General features: G+C 39.6%; 1 protein-coding gene across 3 annotated transcripts in view; it reads right to left on the reverse strand.

The window, feature by feature from the left end:
• Positions 1–25,833, reverse strand: part of CRTC1 (CREB regulated transcription coactivator 1) — a 71,022-nt gene that overhangs the window by 14,275 nt on the left and 30,914 nt on the right. For all 3 annotated transcript variants that reach the window (XM_053465658.1, XM_053465649.1, XM_053465666.1), the window contains 7 exons: positions 21,066–21,206; positions 20,127–20,185; positions 18,237–18,331; positions 16,293–16,378; positions 14,252–14,295; positions 11,914–12,134; positions 941–1,086 (listed from right to left, as the gene is read on the reverse strand). In XM_053465658.1, the coding sequence (XP_053321633.1) occupies positions 941–1,086; positions 11,914–12,134; positions 14,252–14,295; positions 16,293–16,378; positions 18,237–18,331; positions 20,127–20,185; positions 21,066–21,206 (792 nt within the window). The remainder of the gene's footprint in view (positions 1–940; positions 1,087–11,913; positions 12,135–14,251; positions 14,296–16,292; positions 16,379–18,236; positions 18,332–20,126; positions 20,186–21,065; positions 21,207–25,833) is intronic.

Consider the following 25,833-nt stretch of genomic DNA (forward strand, 5'->3'; position numbering starts at 1 on the left):
AGCACATTGGAATTTTTCTAGTGTCCTATAAAGTGTAATGTAAAATAACAGAGGTAAAAGTTATATTGCTTACGTACAACTACATACCATCCAAATGTCCCAAAATTGCAGGACAGTCCTAATTTTATGGGAGTGACCCGGGGGAAGCTGTAAAATCAATGAAGGTCAGTGCTGTTGCACCACAGACCTGCAGCTTAGCAGTGTAAGGTGGCTCTTCCCATAAGTGGGGCGGCTGGTTACACATCTGGCCCGGCCCACTTCTGTTTAGCCACACCCCCAACACCTATGTCCTACTTCAGGCAGGCAAAATGTTGTGTGTAACTGGGCCAAAAACAAGACATTGGAGTAAAGTAGGAACATAGAATATGTCGGCAGATAAGGACCATCTGGCCCATGTAGTCTGCCAATTTCTGAATAATTTTCTTAGTCTCTGTCCTTATCTTATATTTAGCTTAGTCTTATACCTATCCCACGCATGCTTAAATGCCTTTACTGTATTAACCGCTACCATTTCTACTGGAAGGCTATGGCATAACCCACTACCCTTTCAGTAAAGTAATATTTCCTGATATTACTTTTACACCTTTGTCCCTTTAATTTAAGACTATGTCCTCTTGTTGTAGTCGTTTCTTCTTCTATTAAATATACTCCTCCCTTATTGTGTGTATGCATTATTTCCCCGTCTCATCTTTTTTCCAAGCTATACATGTTAAGATACTTAAACTTTTAATGGTAAATTTTATCCTGCAATCCATGAACAATATCTATATCCCTATGGAGACACGGTCTCCAGTACTGTGTACAATACGTCAAGTAAAGTCTCACCTGTGCTCTGTACAACGGCATGAGCCAGTTTAGATAAGTGCTTAGGGTTGAAACGTTTTATTACAATTAATGAACTGCAAGCATTAAACAGACAGTGTTGAGCTTCAAATCATACCTGAGTAAGAGGTGAAAGAGGGGATATTGTTGGAGACATCTGTTGGGGCTGTTGCCTTCTGGAGTCTGAATTTAATGTCAGTGGATTTACAGGGGGCTGCCGTTGCTGTGATGACCCTGTGACTGTTCCTTGCGTTGTTGTCATACCTAGACATAAGGGAAAAAATATTCAACCAAAACAGGGGCGCATGAGCATGTAGGGAAAAAAGGAAAACAAAAACAATAGTGAAATAAGCAAAAACCATGTTAAAACCATGTACCAAAACCATTTAAATACTTAAATAAATAAAACACCACACATAAATTGGATGAAACAGGTCGTAGTCCTTTAGTTAGTTTACCATTCAGACAATAACCATCAACAGTAACATTCATAACAAATAAATAAATATATAAACCATATATACCAGCTCTTGGCCCAGGCCCCAGAGCATACCGACTAAATAATATAACCTTGCCGACCGCCCTAAAAGCCAGAAGGCATAACTTAAACCTTAAAGTCCACCACATGCTATAGGGCAACCATAGCCTGATAAAAGACCACGACAAATATGAATACAAAATACATAATTCAAGGGTGGGTAGGAGGGTGCAACTTCATCAGTTCTTCCATGACGTCTTCAGCTCACCGGCTTTGCTGTCGCTCACCAGACTCTAGGTCAGTGCAGACAGCTCAGCGGTTCGCCAGGTAAGTGATCCGTTCCTTCACGGGTGCAGCTTTTATAAAACTGACATTCCCGCCCAAAGCGCAGCGCGAGGCACCCACGAGACACTTGTAAAGTAGCCAAGCGGCAAGCGCGGATGAAAAACAGTTTATATAACCAACATATTTTTTTTTTATCTCTACCTGCTGACCTCCTAATGACCCCTCTGTCTAATCCTTTCCCTTTACAAAATCCTTTTGTTTAAGGGTTAATCTTGAATAAAGAGAAAATATTAATTTTATTTATACCAAACACTGCCATCAAGGTTCTCTGGAATCCTGGCCAGACCCCACCCTAAAATCAGTGAGGCAGGAAGAGCATCTGCCTCAAAGGATGCCAGATGCCCTGAATTGGAAAATCTTACAGGGGACCAGACACTGGGGTCACACTGGGGACGCGGCACCTCGCAGCTGTTATGATTTGAGATATATACGTTTCTGTGACAGAATCATACAACAGAAAATAAACTGAACCCTGCTCAAATCAATACTGTGACTAGAAATTCACCACGTGAAGTAAAAAAAACCTTTTGGGCAGTATTGAACTTTATTTCTCGATTTATAGTTATCTTTTCATATGTCAGACATTTTTTTCAAAATAAATAAAGGCTTCAGGCACTCAAGGGTTCCCAGCTCAGGCAGATTTATTGAAGGACGACAGCAACAACGTCTGGACCTCACAATGAGGTCTTTATCAAGACATTTTTTTTTTACAACATTTTTTTTTACTTCACACGGTGAATTTCTCAATCTAGTTTTGGTGATAACCTGAGTTATCCTCCTTAGGTATTTTCAAAGACCTTCAACAGAACTTGGTGGTGGCAGCGAATGAAGTTTGAGGTCGTGGGGTGAACAGGTTTGGGGTTAAGGTGTGAGAACAGCGAGTGAGTGAATGGTTTTTGCCATTAACCCTTTTACATCCACACCTTGGCCTGTTAGTTTAACTTCTGTTGTATGTAAACTGTTCGAGGGTTTCCTAAGAGATGCTATTTTGGAGAATCTCAATGAAAATAAATGTATGACTCCATATCAGCATGGGTTTACAAGGGATCGGTCCTGTCAAACTAACCTGATCAGCTTTTATGAGGAGGTGAGCTCAAGACTGGATCGGGGTGAATCGCTGGATGTCGTATATCTTGATTTTTCCAAAGCATTTGATACGGTGCCACATAAAAGGCTGGTACATAAAATGAGAATGCTTGGGCTGGGGGAGAATGTATGTATGTGGGTAAGTAACTGGCTCAGTGATAGGAAACAGAGGGTGGTTATTAATGGTACATACTCTGAGTGGGTGACTGTTACTAGTGGGGTACCACAGGGGTCAGTTTTGGGTCCTATTCTTTTTAATATATTTATTAATGACCTTGTAGAGGGATTGTATAGTAAAGTATCAATCTTTGCAGACGATACTAAGCTCTGTAACGTGGTTAACACAATAGAGGACAGTGCAAGATTACAAATGGATCTGCATAGGTTGGAGGCTTGGGCTGGGATGTGGCAGATGAGGTTCAACACAGATAAATGTAAGGTTATGCACATGGGGAAGAAAAATCCAGGCTGGGAATATGTATTAAATGGGAAAACACTGGGGACGACTGACATGGAAAAGGACTTAGGAGTCTTAGTTAACAGTAAATTTACCTGTAGCGACCAGTGTCGGGCAGCTGCTGCTAAGGCAAATAAAATCATGGGGTGCATCAAAAGGGGCATGGATGCCCACGACAAGGAAATAATTCTACCATTGTACAAGTCACTAGTCAGACCACACATGGAATACTGTGTACAGTACTGGGCACCAGTGTACAAGAAAGATATAGTGGAGCTGGAGAGGGTTCAAAGACGGGCAACCAGAGTAATAAAGGGAATGGAAGGACTACAGTACCCAGAAAGATTATCAGAATTAGGGTTATTTAGTTTGGAAAAAAGACGGCTTAGGGGGGACTTAATAACTATGTATAAATATATAAGGGGACAGTACAGAGATCACTCCCAGGACCTATTTATACCCAGGACTGTATCTATAACAAGGGGACATCCTCTATGGCTGGAGGAAAGAAGGTTTCTACACCAGCACAGACGGGGGTTCTTTACAGTAAGAGCGGTGAGACTATGGAACTCTCTGCCAGAGGAAGTGGTAATGGTAAACTCAATAAAAGAGTTTAAAAGGAGCCTGGATGTGTTTCTTGAAAGCAATAATATTACAAGTTATGGATAGTAGATTAATAGGGACAGAACGTTGATCCAGGGATTTATTCTGATTGCCATATTTGGAGTCGGGAAGGAATTTTCCCCCTGGTATGGGGCAATTGGCATCTGCTTCATAAGGGTTTTTTGCCTTCCTCTGGATCAACACGGTAGGGACACAATATGTATATAGGTTGAACTTGATGGACTTTGGTCTTTTTTCAACCTTATGAACTATGTTACTATGTTACTATGTTACCTTAAAGTAACAGTGAGAGCCGGAAAGGCAGCGGGTGGTTAATGCTCCTGTTGCTCTGTGTAGGGTCCCCCGTGACAAGTGTACTTCACAGTACTGGCACCAATGTCTGTTCTCTAACAGATTCCCATAAGAATCCTTATAAACAAGAATGTGAATATTTGAATGTTTTTTTTCTTTGGGTGGACCAATATTTCAAATGCATTAAAGCCAAGCCCGGAAAATTTTATGCAGAATCTGGATGCCAGGCAGATAAGGTTACAGTGTTTGGTGTGGGCTCACTTGTTACCAAGAACACTGGCCTGGAGTCCTGGGTGCTCTTCTTTTCCATATGAAAAAGACTGCAGAGATCTTGAAAGCTTATATACTGATAATCTTACGTCTTTTTCTACGCTGGCTCGATGAAAGGTACAAATTTCCCTCCAGAAATATCCGTGTTATCACCTGCAAACCTCCATTACAAGACCATCAGGAAGATTACATTTCCCAAATACCAATTCTTGGTATAATTTGGTTAGGATGCGTTTTGCCCTATACTCACAAGGCATGTGTGATTTCCTGTGATATTTATTCAACAACACCTGGGGTGGAAGACTGTCAACATATTATAGCACTTCAGAAGCTTATTTTCTCATCGATGTTTTGTAAAGATAATAACCAGATGGAAAATCACACCTTTTTTTTAAAAAAAACATTCAGGTGACATGAATAGCTTCATCAAACAACAAGTCTCTTACTTCCCAGCACTTCTTGTTAAAGTGAACTATTCATTTAATACAAGATAAAAAAAGGGATTTGACTAATGATACATAACTATTAAAATTAAAATCACTGAAGAAATCAATGTAAGTACTGTAAGCATTAAAAAACTAAAGAGCAGATGACAGTGTAAGAACAATTGTTCCAATCAATATAAATTGTATGTTTAATTTTAAAAATCCAAACTACTGTAGGGTTGGGCATAGATTTCTAAAGATTTATTGTTCTAAAAATCACTATTTCTTACATTCAAATATTTTTCTCTTTTATCCTGGTTCCATTTACACTTTTTTTTTCCTTTTCTTACATTGGTGTATTGTTTCCTATGCTCATGTTGGTTGCATCATGAAACCGTTATGCAAAGAATTCAGTATGGACCTAGAAAAAACTGATTAGGTGTTAACATCAGACACCATTTTTGAGAAGAAATCACAGTAATCAAACGGTTTTCTTTTAATTAACTATTATTTTTACTCTCTGAAATGTCCTTTTGGCCCAAGGTGTGCTGTGAAGCCGCCTCTACTAGTCTGTCCAGGAAACTCACTATATGAAAAGGACATATTAAACCACAGCAGAATGAAATGCTATATGGTGCTGGCAGTAGAACAGAAAACAATTTGGGCGGGTGACAACAACATTAAATATCAAATGAAATAAACAACACAATTGCCAAACTGATGAATTGAAACAACAATTTGGGATGTAGTCCCATCCACCTAAATATACACATATATGCTATTTGGGCATAAATGGTATTTAGTTTATACAGAATATTCACATGACTTTCCATGTTTACAGTATTTCATGTATTGAACCTAAAGTTATAGATTTAATTATTATGGTGCTAGCAGAAGTTAGAGGAATTAGTGAGGTATGTAAAAATCTTAACTTGTTCCTGGTCTCCCTTGACATGCATTCAATCTGAGCTTTTCTTACAAGTGGCTTCAGACATGATCTAGAGCCCTGCGCGGGACTGCTTTTTTAATCCCGCTCCCGCTGATTTTTTGCCCAATCCCGCCCGCTCCCGCTGATTTTTTGTCCAATCCCGCCCGCTCCCGCAACATATGTGTCCTATCCCGCCCAAACTAGGCTTTAATACCTAAAAAAAGTTTTACTAGTAAATATTAATTGATAAGGAAACTGTTTTCATATTTAATAAAAAGTATAATTGAGAAAAATGTATTTCTTGTTTTTATTTTTCTTATTTGCCAACCTGCCCCCCAGTTATGCATATCTGACCCCAGGCTTGCCACTCTGCCCCCCAGATATGCCTTATATTTCCCTATATGCCACTTTCTACCCCAGATATCCCCCTATATGCCACTCTGCCCCCTAGATATGCCACTGTGCCCATGATATGCCACATACCCCCTGATATGCCACTCCAACCCCTGATATGCCACTGTGCCCCCAGTTATGCCTTATAGACACTTATATGCCACTGTGCCCATGATATGCCACTCCAACCATTGATATGACACTGTGCCCCCAGTTATGCATATATCTCCAGATAACCCACTGTGCCCCCCAATATGCCACTATGCCCCCTGGTGTGCCACTCTCCCCCATCATAGAAGCCCCAGCAGAAGTCATTCACAAACATCCATTGATCTATTCCCTAAATCATACATACTGGTTAATACAAACTCTTTCACTGCCTTATCAGAATTGCAGATTTCCCGCGTACTCAAGGCTGCCTTCAGGTTGCTCTCACAGAAGGTCTCTTTTCTTTTCCCGTAGGAACGGAGCAGAGTCATTTGATGAGATGTTAAATCACGTGACTCCGCTGTGTTCCTGGGCAGAACAAGAGAAGTGACACTGTGAGGGAGCAGCGAGAAGGCAGCCTTGCGGGACTGCGCGGGATTACCGGGACCCGCAGGTACGCTGGCTGACCGCCCGCTCCCGCCCGCAATAGCTGAAAAACCGCGGGACCCGCCTCCCAATGCAGTCCTCTAACATGATCATACACGATAATATTCAAAATATGTTGATATTCTGTTTCACTGTGCGTGGGTTCAGTTTGCACAATGGCATGCTGTTTTGTACAGCATGCCACTGTAACGTTACTGCTTGTGTTTTTGTGTACTTTTTGTGTGCTTGTGTACTGTTAACAAATCTAGAATATTGATACAAAATAGAATGTCTGGACAAACACACTTGGAATGAATCACTTTGTAGGTAGAACTATATATTCAAAGCGCACATCAAAGTGCGATGTATTTTCTTCAAACCTTTCAGATTTCTGCTAACCTTGTTTTTGGCACAGTATTTATATGGTTTCATAGTTTATATTTCCTTGTGGCCTACAGTCTGCCCCTCCATACACACAGTATATATATTAAGCTTTTAAAGATCATTTGATTTATACTGCCCTTGTAATTTTAATCAAATCACAAACTGTTTCTATTCTATGCTTCCAACTGTTCAGAGCTTGTACATCAATGCCTTAGTGTTTCCTGTGTCAAAATACTTCATGACAATTATTGACTTTTCATTAATGGACATGGGAAAACTTGTTTTCTCCTTTACGTAAACATCAGGAAGATAGCGGCTGGGCACGTCATGAAGTGGTAAACTATTATGATGGTCTATGGCGGTATGAAGCTGTGACTGCACTGCGCATGATGATAGTATATGGTTACTAAACACATTTACATAAATAAAGTGTTATCATGGAAACTGTCAGTGGGTGGGATATATTAGGCAGCAAGTGAACATGTTGTCCTCAATGTTGATGTGTTAGAGGGACTGAGCAACTTTGAAAAGAGTCAAAATTGTGCTGGCAAGACAACTGGGTCCGAGCATCTCCAAAACTGCACCTATTCTGGGGTGTTCCCAGTCTGCAGGGGTCAGTTCCAAAAGTGGTCCAAGGAAGGAAAATTGGTGAACCGGCGACAGGGTCATGGGTGGCCAAGGCTCATAGGTGCACATGGGGGTGAAGGCTGGCCGTGTGGTCAAATCCAACAGACGAGCTACTGTAGCTCAAATTGCTGAAAAAGTTAATGCTGGTTGTGATAGAAAGGTGTCAGAACACACAGTGCATCGCAGTTTTTTTCCGTATGGGGCTATGTAGCCGCAGGCCAGTCAGGGTGCCCATGCTGACCCCTGTCTATTGCTGCAACCGCCTACAATGGGCATGTGAGCATAACAACTGGACCACTGAGCAATAGAAGAGGGCAGCCTGGTCCGACACACGGCACCAGGATGCATCCAGCTAACAGGACTTAAAGGATCTGCTAGTAACATCTTGGTGCCCGATACCACAGCACACCTTCAGAGGTCTAGTGGAGTCCATGCGTCAACTGGTCAGGGCTGGTTTGGCTACAAAAGGGGGGCTTACTCAATATTAGCCAGGTGGACACAACGTAATGGTTTGCATACACACACATATATATATATACACACATGTACATATATACATACACACGCTGCAGCCAATCGGTGGCAGGAAAGTGCTCCATTTAAAATACCCACCCTCAGTGTTTGCCAACACTGGAGCTGACTGACGGTAAGTATATCAAGTGCACAGAGATGTGTTTGACTAAACACATCACCCGCACAGAGAATAGCAAGGAGGGCGGCGGAAAGGAGCAAAATGCATACAAGGGATTCTGCAGGATGAAAATGACACCATGAAAATTTAAAGAGACCTAAGCTATAATATGGAATAAACGGCAAATGATGTGTCCTTTTAATAAATAGATCATTTTATGCAGCAAAGGTTGTTGTAGGGGTAAAATGAGTCTACTTCATAAACTCACTCGGTAGCTTCTCTTTTTGCAATTCGGTATAGTATAAATGTTTGCTATCTCCAAACCTAGACATTACAAAGAGGGGCATACACTTACATTTAAAGTTATTTAGATACTTTAAGTTGTTACTAACTTATTCTGAAAAGGATGTTTTACAGAAGAACTCTTTCTTGTATTAACCACTTCTGCAATACCCCAAAGGTGTACTGACATACAATGTGTGTCCTCTTTGGATCCTGTCACTAGGTGTCACTCTTCCTTTTTCTATTCTGCATACATTTTTATTGAGAACATTTGTATTGTTATAAATAGAGAAAGCCTGCTTAACTTAAGGGTTTTTCCCGTAGTCTATTGAATAGATGTATCATGAAGACCTCTATCTATGGGATATGAGTAATCTGTGTCATTTGGCAAACTGAATGCCTCCGTAACGGACAAAACCTCCATAGCATTTCCAACGTGCTCTCATTCTAACATACTGGCCTTTAAATTTGAAATACGCAAACATCATAACTGATAGTACAACATCATTGTTTTACTTTTCATAGAAAATGCAGATGTTTTTCCTTCCAACTGTGTATGTAAGTGGTCAAGGAAAACAGGCTGTGACAAAAAAAACATACTGTCGGTATGCCTGGTCCTCTAGAAGGAAGAGCAATGTGTGCCTATAGAGAAAAACAACTTCTCTCTGATAGACAACAGGAACAAAGCCATTATCCCAACTCTGATGGCAATCTTCTTTTCAAAGCATAGACAACTAACTAGAGCAAGTAAGTTTTTTTATAAACATCACATATATATCCTTCAATGATCAACGTTCCACATGGGGTTTTAAAATCAGTAGCAAAAGCAGATTTCCTAACAAGTGGCAGGTATTATTCATTAGAATAATATCTTCAGTGAACTTTGGAGTTCATTATCTAGATCAGGTGGAATATACCCTAAATAACCATGCTTCATTCTCAGTTACTGCAAGCTCCACAAAACACCAGCCCTCCCCAAAAAAGCACCTAACTTTACCTTCATAATTAGTGAGAAATTTTAAGTCTTCCTTATTTGTTTTATATCTAGTCTTGAGGAAGCAGCATAATAAGTAGCAACAGAGGAACACAAACCCCTTCACAACCAATATTGTATCATGTATGTCATTAAAATATGTCCTTAAAGGACAAATGACGTACCAATCATATGCACAGATACAGTTAAACAACAAAGGAAGTGTCGGAGAACAAAAGCAGAGAGTCTGTTAATTCTCGTCTTGTCATACCCCTTGAATATATGTATTGTATTAAGCTCTGCATAAATTGTTGTCGCTATATAAATAAAAGATAATAATAAAATAGTCTTTCTGCTTCTCAATGTGATTGTGAGCTGGAGATAGAACAGTAGGAAACTGTGATTCCCTGGTTTTCTTAACCCATATATAATAAAGAGATGCACGTCCTGCATATACAGTTTGAGCACTTTATTGTATTTTTTCTAATTCCCTTAATTTATACACCTAAAGTCTAGAGTCTATGACTCCAGTTTACTTGTATTTCCAAAACTGTATGAAACATTATTCATTACAACATTCAAATGACCACAGCTGATACAACAATGTAATTAATACTTGTCATGCATTTTGTGTGATAATCATGTTCTGTCAGAAAACCCAAAAATCTATTGAAACTAGAATTTGCCAAAAAATGTATAGATTTATTTTTACCTTTTTTTAATACTTAATCTTTTATTGAGGAGTTTTTTCATGCACAGAAAGAACAAAGAAGGTATATACCATATCTACCATATATATATATACCGTATATACCATAAGTGCTTATAAGACGACCCCCCAAATTTTTAATATTAATTTGTAAAAACAGAAAGACTGAATATAAGACTACCCTATAAGAAAAAAGGTGTACTAGTAAATATTAATTCACATGTAAACAATTTTTTTCATATTTAATAAAAACTACGATTGAGAAAAATGCATTTTTTGTTTTTATTTCCTTTTATTTGCCAACCTGCCCCCCAGATATGCCTTATACCCCTATATGCCACTCTGCCTCCCAGATATGCCTCTTGACCCCCTATTTGCCACTCTGCCCCCCAGATATGCCTTATACCCCCTATATGCCAGCCTGCCCCCCAGATATTCCTTTTAAACCACTATATGCCACTTTGCCTCCATGATATTCCTTTTAACCCCCTATACGCCACTCTTACCCTCCCCCGACCAGTGCATTAGACTTGTCTCCCGTGCTTCAGATTCCTTGGTGTGTAGTGGTGGCAGCCAGTGAAGGTCTGCGTGATGCACACACAATCTCGGCCAGGGCTTCTATGAATGAGCACCAAAAAGTCATGTGACGCCGGCACTCCATCATACAGAAGTAAAGTGTGATTTACTGCACGTTGCCATTGCTCCTGAGTCCAGTGGCAGTGTGGTGCTTTACACCACTCCAGTGGACCCTTTCCCTTTAACATAGTGATCTTCATCTTGTGTGCAACTACTCGACCATGGAAATCCATGAAGTGCCGGCAGCAGCAGAGGTTGTCTGCACGCATCGCACAGACCTCCTCCGGCTGCCGGAGAGGAGGATCAGGTCCCCAGCAGCCCTGCGGGGCATTTGGATCTTAGTCTTGTAGTCAGACCTCTATTTAAAGGTTTGGTTAGAAGATGACCTCAAATATCAGACAATGGTTATTTTTCAAAGCATTGCTCTGAAAAAAAACCTTGTCTTATAAACGGTAAGGTAAATGCTGAGATAAGATTAAGTAGTAAGCTTGGAGACAACAGATTGCCAATACCACATATACTCTGCTTGACACCCCTGTAGAATTATTTCAAAAGGGATTCTCCTGCTTTTTTTTTTTTTTCTTTAAATGTAATTTGGGTAGGCGGTGTGGTGAGGGTTAGATCGGAATAAATGATATAGTGTTAGGTAGGGCTTAAAAAAATAAAAAATTAGAAAAATTAAATCAAAATAATAGAGGAACATAGGCTGGTTTGAAGAGACATAGCAAAAACACAGAAGATTGCTCTGGTCCTAGAAAGTAAAAAAGGCCTAGTCCTTAAGGGGTTAAACAAGATAATGCCGTTTACCCTGTATCGATTTAGTTAACACTTCTGTTTTATAAACACCCACAAAGAGTTTACGTATAGCACTACAGAATCACCTGGTTCTTTATAACGTAGATATTTTATAACTGCATGTCCAAAATATTTCCACAATTCACAGAGAGCTCTTAAGATACTGATTTCTAAATATAAATTTGACCGACAGTTTTTAAAAACTCCATTAAAACCAACACTATACGATTAAGCCCATGCTTACCTGAACTTGCAGAACCGATGCCCAGGTGAGTTAAATTGGATGCTAGATTTCCAGTGCTATTGGAGTTACTCAAGGTGGGGAAGGTGGACTCCTCAGGATCTAACGGGATAGGCAACGGAGAAGGAAAGTGGATGTTTGTCAGGTCAGGTAATGAACCGCCTGTGTTATGTGCACCAGGGATTAGGCTTGTAGTGTTCTCTTGGTCAGTTGATGGATAAATGCTTCAAAAAAAAAAAAAAAAAAAAAAGATGTATTAGTTTTCCATTGCCTTTAAGCAAGAAGAACGTTAAACATATTTACAGTAAGAATTCAAATTATATGTACATATATATGTGCTTTATAGTCTGACTACTAAAAAGTTGATACACAAAACACTGGGACAGCCATGATTATACCTATACATTTTGATTGATAATGTCAACCATTGCTGTTCTAGCTTCTTTTCACTGATCAGATCAGTGCAGGCCTATATCGTTTGCTGCTAAAACACAGAAAAGGGCCATGTGGTCTGGGCAGATATTTCTGGAGGAATTCCAGAAGATTGACTCATAGTTTGTTCATTTAGGAGACTTAAAAAAAAAAAAAAAAAAAGGTGAAATGTTGGAGGGAGAGTGGTAACAAACATGCTATTGATCTCCACTATAAGCTAATGAAGAGAGATGATGAGAAAACTCTCTCTCATATATATATGAGAGACAGAGAGACACCCACACACAAAAGTATAATTTTTGAGTTTAAGTGTTTCAAGCACATAGGTATGTCTTCTTCATAGACAAACTTGGGAAGCAGAATGGGTCATAATGAAGGTTCATGAAATGTCTGCCCTGCTAGATCTGCCCCAGGCCAATATAAGTGCTACTGTTGTGAAGTGGAAGCATCGAGGAGTAGCAACGGCTCAGCCACGAAGTGGTAGACCAAGCATACTCCCAGAGAAGGGGCCACCAAGTTCGTCTGCCCTCACAACAGAATTCCAACCTGTCTCTGAAAACAACAACAATGGCACAAGTATGTGCGTCAGGCTCTTCGTGAAATGGATTTCCATGGTCAAGCAGTTGCACACAAGGTGAAGATCACTATGTGAAATGGAAAGGGTCTGCTGGAGTGATGTAAAGCACACTGCCGTTGGAGCAATGGAAACGTGCAATAAATCACACTTTACTATCTGGAAATCTGATAATTGAATCTGGGTTTGGCAGATGCCAGAAGAATGCTACCTAACGGAATGCATAGTGCCTATTGTAAACTTGGTGAAGGCAAGATAGCATATCTGGGGCTGTTTGTCAGGGTTTTGTGTAGGCCCCTTAGTTGTAGTGAAGGGTAATGTTATGTTACAGCATAAAGACAACTGCATGCTTACAATATTTTGGCACCAGTTTGGGGAAGGTTATTTCCTGTCACAGAATGACTGTGTCTGTGTGCACAAAGCAGGTCCATAATTACATGGTCTGATGAGCTTGGAGTAGAGGAACCCAAGGGCCTGCACAGCGCTCTTGACGTTAACCCCACTGAATACCTTTGGGATAAACTGGAATGGAGATTGTAAGTCCTTCTCATTCAACATTAGTGCTTGACATCACACATGCTGTTTTGGCTGAATGGACACAAATTCCCACAGACACACTCCAAAATTTTATGGAAAGCCTTTTCATGAGAGTGGAGGCAACTTTATTTTACTGCCCATGGTTTTGGAATGGGATCTCCGACAAGCTTGTGTGACGGTCAGGTGTCTCCATACTCTTGGTCATATAGTGTAGTTTTCACTGTGCTAATCTTAATCTGTCAACTTCCCCACTTATATTTTACATATACTTTGGATAGATCTTGCTCTTCTATGTTTAAATACAAACCACTCATGTGCTACAGTTCCCTAATTATCGATAGTTGAAAGTATTTTTTTCCCTATAACTGAAAACAAATAACATTAAAAAAATAGATGCGTTTTTGTCCTCCACAAGACACTTGGTGTTTTGTTGGGAATTGGCTCATCCAGTAAAAGAGAGCAAGACCTCAAGCCACAGTAAGGAATTGCACACAAACTGTTACCCACTAAACCAAATAAAGTAGCAAGAAACGTATGCCTTTTTAATTTAGTAGCCCATGGGTGGCTATACCCTTTGGCCACACCGTACGCATATGATGTTCATGAAACATTCCCTGTAAGAAAAGGTTTCATAAACCAGAACTTATTTATATACGTTTTATCCCTTTTCACCACAAACTTGGTAAGCACAAAATTAAATTGCTAAATGCTATGTTTTAAAGGTAACAATTCATTCTGCAGAAGAAATAGAGAGCATTATATCATATAAGCTCCACTGTCATTGCACATTCAACTTACTTTATTCCAGGAACTTCACATGATTTAGGCCTTGAAGATCCTGTCTAAACAGAAAAAAATAAAAAGGGTATTCAGTTTAAACAAAAACATTATTTCTCCTGTGCTATAGTGTTTATGGAAGCGGATAAAGCATTGTTAACAGAACTGACTCAGCTAACCTTGACATCCCAAAATGTTTGGCTTAAAGCAGATAACATTTTTATCTATGAGCACGCCATATAGTAAAGTGGGGTTTATTCATTACAGGCAGAGTTTCAATACCCCCACTGAACTATTCACTATAAAGGACATGTTTCTCCAATAAGAAGGGCTGAACTGGCTCTGTAACATGCATAATTCAATGTGGGAGGAGACTTTGAAGACATCTTCTTTACATAACCATACATTACAGAGCCAACTGGGATATTTCTGCAACAGAAACTCAAGGGCTGTGGACCTTCAAAATGTATAGTGAAGTTAATTTGAAACCACAACCCTAAAGCAAATTATCCAGTTACTAACTATCCAACTATTGTGTATATTCGTCAAGTTGGTAAAATCATAGTATAGCTCCACAATGCATACATTTAAGCATTTTGTCTCTTACGCCTAATGGGGAAGCACAAAATATGCACCTTGACCATTTATCTACTAGAGCATTGGGAAGAGAGGAACTTGCAACATTACAATCCTCTTTTGGAAAGACTGCAGTCCTCGACTTAGAAGCAGAAGAGGATGACTGCTCCATCCGCCAATGATTATGATTCGTCAGCTGACTCCCCACTAACAAATGTTATCTAAATTTTGTGACAATGCAAATTTCCCATTCTTTACCTACCAAGGAGGTCAATACAGCCATGATTCAAGACTGTTTAGCCTTATACCATACAGATCAAGATTTCATGTTTTACTTCAATACACACAACATACACATTATATAGGACCACATTGAACTAGTACACTGTGCTAAAAGTAGAGTGCCGACTTGGTCAGACCACTCCCTGGTCTTCATTTTTTTTCTCCCATCATCTGCCAAGAAATTTTCATAATATCACTCTCATTTTGGGTATATTAGTGCATGCAACACTCAAACACTTTTTCTTGACAACGAGGCTCCTGAGGTTTCACCCCTGGTAGCGCGGGATGCTTAGGGTATACCTTTTAGCACAATTAACGGGTGGGCATAAGCTCCAGAAAGACACGATAACAATTCACATGCATCTCGCCTTTATGTGCTACAAAGACCAGCCCATTTATTATTCACAGTTTTTTCACAAACGTAAGCATAGATTTGTGGCTTATGTAGACAGCCTCTTATTTATTACCACTAAGCCTCTTGTGTCTCTCCCAGTTATCTTCCATGAGTTGCAAGACTAACTCTGATAAATACCTTGGCCCAGTCTATTTAGGCGGTGCAGGACAACTGACATTTTTGCACATTATGTAAGAAGAAAACCCAAAGGAGACTGCACCCACAGGTAACTCAAAGTTGATACGGTTCTGTTTTCCGCAAAAAACACCTCGACATAACATTTATTGTTTCGATTAGACAAAAGAACCAGTTTACTGACTGGGAGAACAAAAGGACCACGAGAGCACAGTGAAGGAATATCCACCATAACTAAGGAACTTAATTATCATTCCTGCCCCTTTCACAATGTACTGCAACCTTTGTGAAGGTACCTTTTTCATTTGTATGACTAATAATATTTGCTTGTGGATGTACGTGTGAGTATTCTGTGATCCAGGGTGCTTTGGGATTCATAACACAATAAAAAGGGATGTTTATCCATTACTGGCTGAATTGATGTTGTGGTGTATATGCTTTTCCTTTCAGTAATGTTTTCCTTTTTATTTTTCAGTCTCCGTCAATAAGGTTTAAAAAAAAAAATGAAATACATGATTTGGTTTATCGTCTTGCTGCAGCCCATGGCATTCAAAAGTCTGCTAGAGGGTAACATTAACAGCCTGATGGTCCTAGCGGGTATGATGCGGAAACTAATGATTTTTGCCTTAACATATCATGGCAACAAATCCAAGCTTTTTGAAAATATAAAATTACCTTCTTTGCATCCCATCCTTGCTTGTTTATCGATTTATCCACATCTGAAGAATTATCTTCCATTCCTGGGACTGTTAATAGCAAGACTAATGAAAATAGAAATAAGAAGATGAACATTGGGAAATGAAAGCATCTCCATACAGCTGTTCGTGCAAGCAGGTGATCACTTGAAAAGGGATCATTTCTGCAGTGTGCGTGAAGATAATTGTGCAGTCTATGCAACAGAGCTGTATAGTAAAGTATAGCAGAAGGATACATAAAACCAATTTATAGATAATAACCATAATTGATAACCCACTGACTGCAAGGTCTTGAATTATAATGTATGACCTGACCAGCGATACTGGCCCTGTTATTGTCTAAATAAAGACACTGGCGAAGCAATTACTGAAATGTCAGTGAGCCTTTCCGTTATTTAATGGTTTCCAAATAAAGACACCAGCGAGGGCTAGTAATTACCAGCCACAGACAGAAAACCAGAGTATACCAATAGGACATAATTCAAATGGTGCAGATAAACACTATATGGACAAAAGTATTGGGATACTTGGCCATTACACCAACAGGGACTTTTAAGACAACACATTCTAAATACATAGACATTAATATGTAGCTGGTCCCCTCTTTGTGGCTATAGCCGCTTCCACTGTTCTGGGAAGGCTTTCCACAAGATTTTGGAGACTTTCTGTGGGAATCTTTGCCCATTTATCCAGTTGACCATTTGGAAGGTCAGGCACTGATGTTAGACAAGAAGGCCTGGCTCGCAATCTCCTAGTTCATTAAAAAAGTGTTCAGTGGGGTTGAGGTCACCGCTCTGTGCGGCCAGTCAAGTTCCTCCACAACAAACTCATCCAACCATGTCTTTATGGCCCTTGCTTTGTGTACTGGTGCACAGTCACTTTGGAATAAAAAAAAAGAACCTTCCGCAAACTGTTTCCACAAAGTTGGAAGCATAGCATGGTCCGAAAGTCTTAATATGATGAAGCATTAAGATTCCCCTTCACTGGAAGTAAGGGGAACTAGCCCAACCCCTGAAAAACAGTCCCATACAATTATCCCTCCTCCACCAAATTTTACAGATGGCACAATGCAGTCAGACAGGGACATTCTCCTGGAATTCGCCAGACCCACCCATCAGACTGCCAAACAGAGAAGCGTGATTCGTCACTTAGCAGAACACGTTTCCACTGCTCCGGAGCCCAGTGGCAGCATGCTTTACACCACTTGATCCGATGCTTGGCATTGTACTTGGTGATGTGAGGCTTGTATCCAGCTGCTTACCCATGGAAACTCGTTCCATCAAGCTCCTGCCCCACAGTTTTTGTGCCGATATTAATGTCAGTGGAAGTTTGGAACTCTTCAGCTATGGAGTCTGCAATTCATTGGCGGCACCACGCACCTCAGCCCTCTGTGACCCTCCTCTGTGACTTTACATGGTCTTCCACTTTGTGGCTGAGCTTTTACTTTGTGGCTCAACGCTTCTACTTTAAAATAATACAACTTACAGTTGACTGTGGAATAATCTAGCTGGGATGAAATTTTATGCAAGGGTGGCATCCTATCACAATACCACGCTTGAATTCACTGAGCTCTTCAGAATGTTTGTGAATGCAGACTGCATGGCTAGGTGCTTGATCTTATACAACTGTGGCAATGGGTCAGACAGAAACACCTGAAGTCAATAATTAAGAGGGGCGTCCCATGACTTTTGTCCAAATGCCCTGCTCAAGGAGAAGAAAATATGACTCATTCCTATAGGAAAGCAGAAATATACTACCTAACCCTAATGTAATTATCCTCAAAACACCTTAAAGAGTGTACATAGCATATACAAGCCACCACAGAAATGAAGTACTGTATGTTTGCAAGATAAATCTATTGGTATTTATTTAGGACTCACTCCTTCGACGCATTAAAGCCTTAAAGTACATCATTCTGTATTACCTCGTTTCTGATGGGCATCTTGGGAGCTGCCACTGAAAGTCTCTTGCTGACTAGGGTTCATTGTACTTTGATGTAATGCGGAATCTGAATTGGTCCTATGGGAAAATGTATAATAAAACAATCAGGTATTTTAATATCATAGCTGGGCCATCTTAAGAAAACTTGGTTTTATTCCAGTATGTGTTCTTTATCTACAGTTATGATAAGCAGTCATACAGTAGAACACATTCAACAGACTTAAGTAGCTAACAATATTTTTCTTAAAATTAGGAAACAAAATTCTGGAAAGCTTATTTCAAAATATAAACCAATATGCTAAATACTAGCAATAATAATAATAATAAAGTTGGGGGTACATAATCCCCAAATAATTATGCCCCTTTAAACTGCCGATTACAAATTAAGCAACAGTGTTACCAGGAAAATAGAAAAAATGAAAACAGTAACTTGTTTAAATAAAACATACAAAACAATTAAGCGAGAACAGAAAGTGCAGTATAAGGAATAAGAGTTCTGATACAGAAAACATATAGTTCTGCTCTAATTGTGCGAAGAAACATAAAATCAGAATACAAGGTAATCATCTCGCAACCAGGGCTACGGGAAGTAACCCACATTTTACTTTTGTAAATCATAAAACCAGTTACATTGTTTTTAATACACTGTAGAAACAGGGATTCAGCAACTCCTTCAATATAAATCTCTCATGAGTTAATAGCCTCCAAAAAGGGTGCCTAGTAAAATAATCTACACTTGATGCTAAACACAACCTTATTTCTGGACTGTAGCTTACAGGCCAGGAAAATTCCATAATCATATAGTAACCATTTGTAAATCTTTATAGTAAGTTATATTTTTGTTTTCTTATGATTCTTTCATGAAATACTGATTTGTAACTTCCTTTACAGAAGAATTTCACACAGAGATCTCATCTTAATGTTTAAATTACAACATAGCCTCCAAAATCCCCTCAAATCACAGCTGTAGCCTAATTTAAAAAAAAACAAAAAAAAAAACCCACAATGTTCAAATTCAATAAAAAGATTCAGATCCAAAATGTAATCTTCTTTTATCAATGGTTATTCTCATATAGAGAACAAAACAGTTTCTATTTTTGTAATAAAAAATGCAAACTAAAGTAGAAAGGAAAAGCTTACTGCTGTAACCAGTGACTTATCCCGTCCTAGACGAGCCCCCCCAGTGTCCCGCAGAATAATGTGCCAGTTACAAGGGAAATCTATCCACAAACAACCTATTTACGCTATGGAGGCTGTGCCGCTCATATTTTCATATTGATTCATGAAAAGGCACTGTCCCACAGCGTCTTTTAGTATACCGGCGATCCGAACACACAGGTAGAGGCGACAGGGGGGTGCTGTCTTAGTTTGAGACTAGGGTGGTCTGAAGGTAAATATAACACTGTCTGTAACCGACCTCACACGTTAGACTTGTTCACATAAACATATAGTATGCACATGACAATAACCCCTAAATTATTCTGCTAGTTACTCACACTAGATTTACTATTTAGTAGTCTGATATTATATATGCCTGATTTTTTGATCATGTCTAACATCATCCCAATGATACCCTCTCTTAATGTGTAGAGCTAGTCCCAAAGGACTGGAAAGGGTACAGGATGTAGGCAAAACAAAATGCCAGTCCACCCACGCAGAGATCAATGACTATACCAAAGGGCCATGTAATCAACTATGATTCACAAAGCTTCCAGAGTAAATTTGAAGAGTTCTCAGATATGAAAAATAATTACGCTATTAAGGAATATGTTAAGGAACAGCATATATAACACTGTATCAAAGCTACTTTTCAACTGAAATAGTCTTGAACTCCATCTGTAACTTAAGTTAACTTGAGAAGAACTATACCTACCTTCTCCAACTAGTGTCCGGCGGAGGTGACAAATACACAGATCCATATGGACAGCTATCTATGTGGTAACAGAAGTTAAGGGGTCAAACATCAACAAAAACTAAAGCCCAGAGAGAAACTGTTCAAAATTAAAATTAGCAGTGATTTGACCTTTCAGCCTGTCCACTCTATTACCTAAGCTCAATTTCACTGTTAACACACTGATGAAGCTAAAACAAAACAGGTATAAGTATATCAAATATCTCTTGCCTTTCTAGACTCTCACCTACAAATGGGCTTTCACTGCATATGGTATAACGTGCTAAACAAATTTCTATCTCTATTACATAAACATTATTAGGAAAGGCTAGAATAAATTAGTTACCAACTTCTCTGTAGAATGAGCTAGCCACAAGGCTGCTAAGCTGACGGCAATGTACCAATACAACATGTGCAATCTTCATTACATTCAACTGAAGAAAAGTTGTCCTTTTCAGGTAAATGAAATTATTTAAATTTTGCACTGGTAGCAGGTTCCATGTATGAGAAATATTCATTCAGGCAAGTGTGTTCTTTGCTGCATAATTATTTAAAATACTATCATTAACCAGTGATATCAAGCTATGTATTGCTGTCCTGAATGCTATTCACCACTTTACTTTTATTAGCAGAATTCTGCTTTATATGAGTGTCAGATTGCAACCGTCTTCTTGAACCAATATTCTTTAGAAAGATTAGTTAGTAATTCTATCTGCAGTAACGTTACCAAGAAACACCGAAAGGCTTTTTTTTTTTCAAGCGGTCATTATATTTGCCAACCTTTTGGCTAGCAGGATCTATTGACCATGACAAGAGGCTGATTGCATAGACTTTCTGGTCTTCTTTAACAAAAACGATTACTAGCTAGCTATTAACTTAAAATAGCTAATACACGTGTAATTGGCAAATCTTTTGGAAGGATATTTGCCGTCCATGTTTGTCCACCGATAAAGGCCTTCTGTGAGGTGATCCGAGGCGATTTCGGTCACGATATACTCTGTCCACCAACCCATGATGTCGAGTTGTCCTGCTGGTGTCTAATCCAGAAGACTGAAATGGAGTCTGGAGAAAGAAAAAAAAATATTTAACTGTACCAGGTTATATATTTATCCATTTTTGTCTATGGTGTAAATTGTGAAACCTAGTTTATTAAATCCATATTGGGATGAAGGCATGTAGAAAAGTTAGAAATCAAAGGCATTAATTGAATATGCACGATTTCCTATAAATCCCACTGACTGAGGAAAAACAACCATCAACAAATTGAATACAAAAACAATAAAAACATAAGCTATGAGAGGTGAAAGTCTGCATTTAATGACACAAACAGATAGAAGTTGTACTTTAAACTAGTAAGATCATTGAATTCAAAAGTTAATCAAGTGCGATGTTCCCCGACCCCTCAAAACTTGATTAATTTAGGGGGGAAAAAGAGAAAGCCTGAATATAAGACTACCCTATAGGGAAAAAAGTTTTACTAGTAAATATTAATTCACATGTAAACGATTTTTTCATATTTAATAAAAACGATTGAGAAAACTGAATTCCCTGTTTTTACTTCTTTTTATTTGCCAACCTGCCCCCCAGTTATGCCTTTTACCCCCGTATATGCCACTCTGCCCCCCCCCGACTTACCAATGCATCCCCAGACTTGACTCCCAAGCTTCAGACTCCCTGTTGTCAAGTGCGGGCAGCCGGCGGACATCTGCGCGATGCACGTAGGCAACCTCAGCTGCCGCCCGGAAGGTCATGTCACCCCAGTGCTCAGTCATAGAACCCCTGGTGTAAGTGCTGGGCAGCAATTGGGTTGTCTGGGTACATTGCATAGATGTTCACCGGCTGCTAGAGAGGAGGATCCAGGTCCCCTGCAGAGCTGCGGGGGATCTGGATCTTAGTCTTATAGTCAGACCTCTGAGGTTGGATTATAAGACGATATCGAATATAAGAGAATTGGCTCTGGAAAAAATGTGTCTTATATTTGAGCAAATACAACTAGGGATCCAGCATGCATTTAAAGCGATAAATAAAAATCTTCATTATAAGATCCGAAAATCGAAACTGTAAACCAATAAAGGATACTCCTTGTCTATTAAAATCATTACACAGTATTAATAATCAATCGCTGCTAAAAAGCCACGCTATATATGCTTTCAAGGTTGGTTGTGAAAAAGGCTGGATCACATTTCCTGAAGGGCTTGAATGAAGAGCCCATACTGGTGATTTACTCTTGCTAAAAGTGGCACTGCATGTTGATGTTTCAACTAGCAATGATACCATTTACAAGACAATCCAAGAGACAAAGGAAAGCTCAATTCATCGACGACATAACAAAAATCTTTACCGATTTTGAGATTGATTACATTTCCAAAGAAAAATTCAGTATGAGTGTCTCACATCTGAAATTAGACATCGAGGCATTATAGCAACAGCATTTAAGCAAAGAAAGTGATCCCTTTCTAAGCTTTTTTAATGTTATGACGTGCAGAAACATCATTGGTCGTTAAGGGGTTAATTGGCACCTGGGGACCACAACACAGGCAGCCAATGAACCCTCATGCTCCATCTATTTTACTGTTGATACTTTTGGTAAACTATATATTGTTTATTGAAGGAGAGAGAGCTTTTATTTATACCATAGTTAGATAATTCGCTGAAAATTTAGGATGAGAAATTTAGTAAAAACTAGCGAAAGGGTGACACAAGGGTGTGATTATACTTCTGGGGACAAAACAAGTAAACATAACTGAAGATGGTGTTAACAGGCTTCTGCAACCCTAGTTCCGTGACACCCCTCACCTTTTCTGTAACCGCTTTCCTTGTTCTATCAGATTATCTCCCTCATATGCAACTTTCAAAAGATCTCAGAAAACCCACTTTTTCGAGAACCGTACAACCTTTTTGTATTAACTTTCAGCCAACATTCTATTCAAGTCATTTGACAACTCCACGGATCATCCAACTCATCCCATTCCAAGCAGTCCTCTCCTACTGTTTCACCTCCCCTCAACCACTGACTAGATTGTAAAGCTTGCAAGAATAGGGCTCTCTTCTCCCTTTGTACGAGTTTGCTATTGCTTGTGATTATTCCCCCCCCCCCCGACTCTGTTGTAACAGTACTACAGAGTCTGCTGGAGCTATATAAATAAATGTAATTTTATAATTATGGAAAACTGTATTTTAGTTTTTGTTTCAATAAACTTCCTTTATCCGCAGACCTGGAGGCTGCCATTGTTGTCAGTCATGTGATATTGCGGATGATTTTCCAGCTCAAGAAAAAACTGATCTGATTATGACAATGTTAATGATGTCCTGTTTTATCCAATGAAATAATTTCCTCTTTAGACATCCATTAATCAGGAGGTCCCTCTGGGTGATCAAAACGGAGAACTCTATTGTTTATTGCATAGTATGACAGGGAGTCCATTGTTTGTCTAGTGGTAAAGACCTTTCCCACTTGTGACAGTTATACAAAGTAGAGCTAGATCACATACTCATGAAAAGTACACAGCTATCAGAAATATGTTATGTAAAAATTAGAACTGAACACAATATTCTAAGGAAAAAAAACACATTTGAAGCCAGCAGCAAGAACTATCACTTTTCTTATTTTCATTAATACACCCATCTAAGAAAGATCCAGGGCATTTAATTAACTGCTCTATACTTCCTATAATAATTCCACATTGTTATTCACCGATCAGCCTAAGTTGTAACCTATTAAAGTCTGCACCGATTTTTGGTACAGTATATATATATTATACACCCACACAGGAGGGTACTGTACAAAAGGATACACACCCACATACATAAATATATATATTTTAGACTTGGTGGCCGGCCAAGTCTTCGTGTAAAAAAAAAATCTTTGTATTCCATGAATATTCCCCCGTTCTCATGTTCTTTTCAGGCAAATATTCATTAACGTTCTTAGTGTTTTTTTTTTTTTTTTTTTTTTTTATAGAAGCGGTTAATACCCGGTTAACACGGTAAAAATACGCAGCAGCTTTGGCGCCAGGGCAGCTGCTCTTCAATGGTTGATGCCAGACGAGCCTCCTGGTGACCAATAGAGACGCTCTTACAGACCTTTAACGCATGATGTCGAAGCCATTGATCTCCCCAAGCCAAGTTGCTCCAAGTTGTATCTTGCCTTGCACTTTGCATAGTATAGCTCAGAGCAGCTTGGCCTGGGGAGACCATTGCTCCAGGAGTTAAACAAACAACTCTTTTGGCCAGAGGAGGCCCCTGCCGGCGACCAATAAAGTCGCTCATACGGACCTTTAACTCCTGGAACCTCCCCAGGCCAAGTTCCGGCTTCAGACTTGTATAAGCAACTCTATTGGACTGAGCTCCTCTGGCATCAACCTGTCGGCGACCAAGAGTTGCACATACAGACCTTTAACTTCTGACGCCAAAATATGGCCAGGGGGTTTCAGGCGTTGATACCAGGCCAAGTTCTGGCTTCAGGAGTTAAAGGTCCGTACAAACAACTCTATTGGTCGCTGGAAGGGGCCTCCACTGGCACCAACCCATGAAGGGCAGCTTCTCCTCATTGGTTGATGCCAGGGAAGCTCAGTACCGGCAACCAATAGTCGGTTATACAAATCTTTAACTCCTGAAGCCTGAACTTGACCTGGGGAGGTTCCAGGAGTTAAAGGTCCGTATGAGCGACTTTACTGGTCGCTGGCAGGGGCCTCCTCTGGCATCAACCAATGAACCTTGACCTCTGCTGCAAAAAGGTCCTTAGTACCCCTTCCATAACATTCAAGGAGCTGATTTCACTAGTAAGATGCCCCACTTACAGTGACTGGCTGCTTTAGCTCCTTTCATTATACATCAGATCAACTTATGTCCCCATTCTTTGTTATCTTCCTAAATTAAAGTAACATTCTCTTTTATGATGGCAAGACAAACTAAAACTATTTCTTAATGACATTTTTTTCAGGCTGCTCTAACCAACTCATGACACATCTTAGCAGTAGGATGAGTATTTCTCTGTGAGTCCTTTGCCTGTCTGTGCGTCTGTTTTTCTGTGTGGGTTTAAACAAATGTCACTCTGCATAGCAATAATGGCATTGATGCTGTATGGCCTGTATGTTTTGCAAGGAGGAGCAGACTTGAAACTTCAGCTGCCAGGGAGTACCTAGTAATACCTGCCTTTTAACCTTTAAAGTGTATAAAGATGAATGTGACAAGCAACATACGTAGCTTAATTGCTATAAATGTTCAAATTTCAGGACCTTAGAGCTATCTCCTTCAGATGGAAACCAAGAAAAGAGCTCTAAGCCCTGAAAGCTTGAGACTCCACAACAAAACAGTACATAGTCATCTGCAAATTGAATACAAAACAATTAGCTGGAGAGTTGTAGATACAGGAATTACCGTATTTCCCCAAGTATAAGACGCATCTTAATTTCGGGGCCCGAAATTTAAAAATATATTACATAAAGTTATTGAACTGGCTGCCTGGGCATGATATGAGTGTGATTGATGTTAGCGGCTAGCAATTGTTAGCAACCACACTCCTATAATGCTCAGGCAGCCAGTACATGCACATCATTTTCAGCCTCCCTTTGCCCCCTACACACGCATCCATGCACACACACACATATATATATTTTAATTCATTCATTTACTCCCCCCACCCTTACCTGAACTGCAGATCTTTTGGTGTAGCTCGCAGACTTCCGTG

This window comes from Spea bombifrons, chromosome 1 (assembly GCF_027358695.1).
Source record: "Spea bombifrons isolate aSpeBom1 chromosome 1, aSpeBom1.2.pri, whole genome shotgun sequence".
NCBI classification, from domain to species: Eukaryota; Metazoa; Chordata; class Amphibia; order Anura; family Pelobatidae; genus Spea; species Spea bombifrons.